This window comes from Littorina saxatilis, linkage group LG9 (assembly GCF_037325665.1).
Source record: "Littorina saxatilis isolate snail1 linkage group LG9, US_GU_Lsax_2.0, whole genome shotgun sequence".
Lineage (NCBI taxonomy): Eukaryota > Metazoa > Mollusca > Gastropoda > Littorinimorpha > Littorinidae > Littorina > Littorina saxatilis.
The window spans coordinates 41,839,632-41,844,949 of record NC_090253.1 but is presented as its reverse complement, the minus strand read 5'-3'; the positions used below and the strand labels follow the sequence as shown (position 1 = coordinate 41,844,949).

Below are 5,318 nucleotides of genomic sequence, written 5' to 3'. Positions count from 1 at the left end.
CAGCAACGGCAGCGTTTCCTAACAGTATGGTTTACGAGCAAACACAGTGACATTTACGGAAGTCATTCTGCAACAGAAAGTGTGTATGGTTTACGAGCAGACATATATAGTGAAATGTAAGGAAGTCATTCTGCAACAGAAAGTGTATATGGTTTACGAGCAGACATAGTGAAATTTACGGAAGTCATTCTGCAACAGAAAGTGTGTATGGTTTACGAGCAGACACAGTCGAGTCGTTCCCGCGTAAACAATGTGGCTAACTGTCTCAGATCTAAATCCACAAAATAACAAACAATAACAAACGTTCCAACAACTACCTTTCCTGTTTTTGGATTTTGTCTCAGATCTAGTCTAGCTTTTACATGAGATAACATCGACATACACCAAAACACAACAGCCTGGGTGACCGGCACGGTGGCCTAGTGGTAATTAAGGCGTCCGCCCCGTGATCGGGAGGTCGTGGGTTCGAACTCCGGCCGGGTCATACCTAAGACTTTAAAATTGGCAATCTTGTGGCTGCTCCGCCTGGCGTCTGGCATTATGGGGTTAGTGCTAGGACTGGTTGGTCCGGTGTCAGAATAATGTGCCTGGGTGAGACATGAAGCCTGTGCTGCGACTTCTGTCTTGTGTGTGGCGCACGTTATATGTCAAAGCAGCACCGCCCTGATATGGCCCTTCGTGGTCGGCTGGGCGTTAAGCAAACAAACAAACAAACAAACAAACAAACAGCCTGGGTGGTCTTTGTGTGCAGAGTTGGGTGTGTGTTTTTGTGTGTGGTGATATCCAGGATGACCATGCACCCCAATAACAATGCCACCCTCAAACATGCTCATACTGTCCACAACTGTTGACCGAATAACTTCATAGTTGGTGTGCATTAACATTAGCGTATTCATATCATTTCCACTATGACGCAAGTTTGTAAGTCAAGTGGTGTGACTTTGGTGTCTTTCGAAACAAAATTCCGAATTCGGGGATCGACTCAATAGTAGGAGATTTGAAATTGAGCGGTAGCCAAACTAGCGCGATTTAAGCCTTCTAAATTGTTACCTTTGGTGTTCTTTGAAGGACCTAGTGTACCATAACCAACAATAGAAAATCTGTGACTGTAATTCAGCATAATTATACAGGATTAGGGCAGTTCTCTTCAAAGAATTCCTTCATTTCTTTACAATGAAGGGGGTCATTTTCCAGCCATTGGAGTTCAATGAATATTTTCAGAATTGTTGTGCATGCATTTCAGTTTGTCCACGACCATTCCACAAGCGTTCCTGTTTGAGTGGATCAGCGAACTCTGTTTTATTTTTTGTTTACTTATTCTGTTAATTGAAGGAATACTATTGATTCGACGGTATTGGGGAGTGTCTGGCGAATCTGGGGAATCCACGGTGACGTCCTCCAGACAAAACGGCACGATTTGCTCAAAACGCCCCACAAGTCTGGTAATGAATAAAATCATATATAACTCAGCTTTACAGCGCCGCTTCTCTCTGGTGCAGGAAGCTAAAAGAAGTGCAGAGGCGCCGTCTGCCGGCAGGAAGGATACCGCCCTCTATGACGCGGCAGCATTGTAACACCTCCAGTACACACACAAGGGAAGTTACTCAGGGGAAGTTATGTAACCAAACTTCTTCGTCAATCTTGACCTATATTCTCACAAGTATATATACTTTCAAATTTTCAAAACATTCATCTGGCGCCATAATTAGGCTTTGAATTGATACCCATGCTTGGTGAACTTGAGTTTGATGACGCCACGTGAAAAGTGGAGTTTTACCACATCCTTGACCTGACTAATACATGAACATTTACTCAACCGCTAAAATGTTTGTATTTTGAAGCTTGAAAAATAGTGGTTATTGTTATTGTTTTTAACACTTCAAGGTACACGGAGGTCCGAGGCCGTTCAGTCATACATCAGGCGTCTGTTCATTTGAATGCATACCAAGTTTCATTGGCCTTCTTGCAAGGAGTCAAAAACTAGCATCATTTTACGAATGAATTTTGATCAATCTCCGGGCAGGAAAGCGTGGCCCTCGACCAGGCTCACATCAAGTCACTCACGTGAACTAATTACGTCAGCCTACATGGGTTCGTTTTGGTATAACGCACACAGCCTTTTTACTGTTATTTAGTAATCTAACAAATCTAGCTCTTCAGGCTTAAGGATACATAAGAGAAAGTCTGAGGCGATGTGGTTGGGTAGTAGAAAACATTGTGATGAAACATTTTATAATTTTGTTTGGAAGAAAAAGTTGAAGATTTTGGGTGTATATTTTTGTAATGATAAGAGTGCTTCTTTGATAGAAGATAACTGGACTGGAAGAATAAGGAATATTAAGCGATTGATTTGTGCATGGGAGAAGCGAAATTTGAGCATTGTTGGGAAAATATGTATTGTGAAAACGTTTTTGATTTCACAATTTGTGTATATTATGCAAGCGTTTGTATTACCTGACTGTGTTTTGAATGAAGTCAATACCTTATTGTTTAGATTTTTGTGGTGAAAAAGAGATTGTAATCGGAAGGCCTTTGAAAAGGTGAAAAGAAGCGTTTTATGTTTTGAAATTGAAAAAGGTGGTTTAAAAATGATAGATATTAGGCAAATGCAAATTTCTTTTTTATTACAATGGGTTTCACAACTGATTACATCAAATGAAAATGATAATAGGAGTTTCACTCCAAAGATGATGTATTTGCGTTTTGGAAAGCATTTTGAATGTTTATTATCGAGTGTAAACAGTGCAAGATTTAAAGGGTTTGACCTAGTGAAATCACACTTTTGGAAAGCAGTATTAAAATATTGGCTGGATAATAACCACTACGATCGTGGGACAGTCGGGCCGACTTTATTATGGAATAATGCATGCATAACGTATAGTGGCAAAGTTTTATTTTTTTAAAGTTGGATACAACGAGGTGTATTGGTATTAACTGACATTGTACGTTCGGGAGACATATTATCATATCAAGACATATGTGATTTGATTGGATATTCGCCAAACCGAATTCTTGAATATAATGTTGTAAAAGCTGCTGTGTCATTATTTTATGAGGAAAAATGTTGTAAATATGACTGATGATGTTTGTATTACCTTACCACTGTTTAACGGCAAAAATGTGTTAAGTGCCAGAGAATATAGGAAAGAGATTATTAATATGAAAACAGATGTACCATGTTCCGGAGGATTTTGGAAGAGAAAGTTTAATGTAGAAATTGATGAACGATCTTGGATAGTTGCCTATCAGTCTACACAAGAGACTAGATTAAGAGTTTTGCACTGGAAAATTATGCACAACATTTATCCGACCAACATTCTCCTGTGAATGAAAGTAACGGAAACTAATAAATGTAATTACTGTTGTGGTGTAACTGATTTCATTGAACACTTCTTTTTTTAATGCCCCGTTGTATACATATTCTGGAAGTTTATTGAAGAATTTATTTTTCGTACTTTAGAAATTAAGATTGTTTTGAAAGTTAGTGATGTTTTATTTGGTATGCATTTTGTAATGGTGAAAAAGGCAACTATGTATAAATTGAACCACATTATCTTAATCGGAAAGATGTGCGTTAGTATATATAAAAAAAATTCGTTTTTACTGTTGGAAAGTATTTTTAATAGGCAGTTACAGATAAGAAGCATTTTTGTGTGTGTACGAAGAACAAAACGTTAGAAAAGTTAGCTTGTTGTACTCGATAAGTTGTATTTAATTCATTGTATGAGATATTGTTAATTGTTGTTATTTATTTGAATAAAATTAAGAAAAGAATTTAAAAAAAAGTAATCTAACAAAAAAGATAAGTTGTTGCTTCAGCAATGCTGTGACCTGCACTACATCTTTAGAAAAAGAAAAAAGACTTAAAAAATCCGCACTCTTTTGCAGTCTTCTCTTTATGCTGCAAAACTGAAAATAACACCAACTCGTTGCTGCGTGATAACTTTTTAACAACGTTTTATTATATATTTTTCCAAAGAAATCGCTCAAACCAAATATTAACCAGTGTTTCTGACCTGTTGTTGGCGTTATTTTTGATATTTTGTCAATATTTCAGAAAAAGAATCAGACATTTCCGGTGGACATGGTCTCGATCTAGTAACCCTTGGCGTTGAAGTTCATGATGTTGCGCAAAGATGTTGCAAGGAATTTGTTTTTTTCGACGACTTTCGGGAAATGTTTAGGCAGTCTTTTGCAACACCTTCCCCCCAGCCGCAAAAAGAACATCAATAAGTCTGCCAAAAATGGATTTTTCTTTTCATTTTGCCGATTACCTTCTTCTCGTCTTTTTCTTCGTCCATGGGCTTAGGCTCCCACGTTCACTCATGTATTTAGCACGAGTGGATTTTTACGTGTATGACCGTTTTTACTCCGCCATTCTGGCAGCATACGCCGATTTCGGGGGATTTTCTGATTATTAACTCAAAATTACATCCTTGCTGTGAAATCCAAAACTGACCTTGTCCTGGCCGACAAAACCAAGGTTAAGCCGAATGGCACCGTTGCTTGCCAGTATGCTATTGGTTTTGCCCCCGACTCTGTCTCCAGCGCTGAGAGGAATGGCCACACTCAATCCTCCTGTCAAGTTGTGATAGCCGTAGGCTTTGAAGTCTGTGTCGATGCCGTTGATCTGAAGAATCACATAGGTCCACTGAGTCTCGTTAAGATCGTTCACCATGGTGACGATGTAGACCCCTGTCTCAGGAACAGTGACCTGGGATATGCTGCCAGTCATCCCACAGCGAAGCTCGCCGAGGCTGAGAAGAAGCAGCAGCAGCATCGTCGGTAAAGGGAAGGTGGACATTGTCTTCATCTGTGTCGTCAGACAGGATGGCTGTCAAGTGAGTTTCTCAGGCGCTGTACGCTCTTCTTGTAGAGAGGCTGGTGTGACTTTACGACTCGATTTCAGAACGACGGCACTGGTGGGAAAAGAGTCAACAGCTCATAAAAGGCACAATGCGTCTTTTGGAGTGACTTTTGTCGACGAGAATTGTTTTAAAAATGTCTCTAGACAAACCGTCAAGGAGCAAATTGTGTATAAAAGTAAGCCTGGTTTTCCTCTTGGTCGTGTAGGACGAGTAGTTAACCTTTATAATTCCACCGGATGAAAGGCACGATTCTTTCTGTGGAAACAGCTTTGCTCAGTAACTCTAACCGGGCCAGTGTTTGTGTTTGTTAAAGGACACAGTATTAGTCTAGTGACTTTTTCAGGAATTAATTAATGAGAAAATTCCCTCTCTGCACAGAAAACTGCCATGAACACACACACACATATATACACTAATACACACACCCACACACACACGCACACACACACA

The 5,318-nt window shown here is 39.5% G+C and overlaps 1 protein-coding gene across 1 annotated transcript in view; it reads right to left on the bottom strand.

Moving 5' to 3' along the window:
• LOC138977423 (uncharacterized) overlaps positions 1-5,010 on the bottom strand; it is a 10,093-nt gene extending 5,083 nt beyond the window's left edge. The window contains exon 1 of the mRNA XM_070350306.1: positions 4,460-5,010. Within this exon, the coding sequence (XP_070206407.1) occupies positions 4,460-4,813 (354 nt within the window). The 5' untranslated portion in view covers positions 4,814-5,010. The remainder of the gene's footprint in view (positions 1-4,459) is intronic.
• Positions 5,011-5,318: the final 308 nt, after the last annotated feature.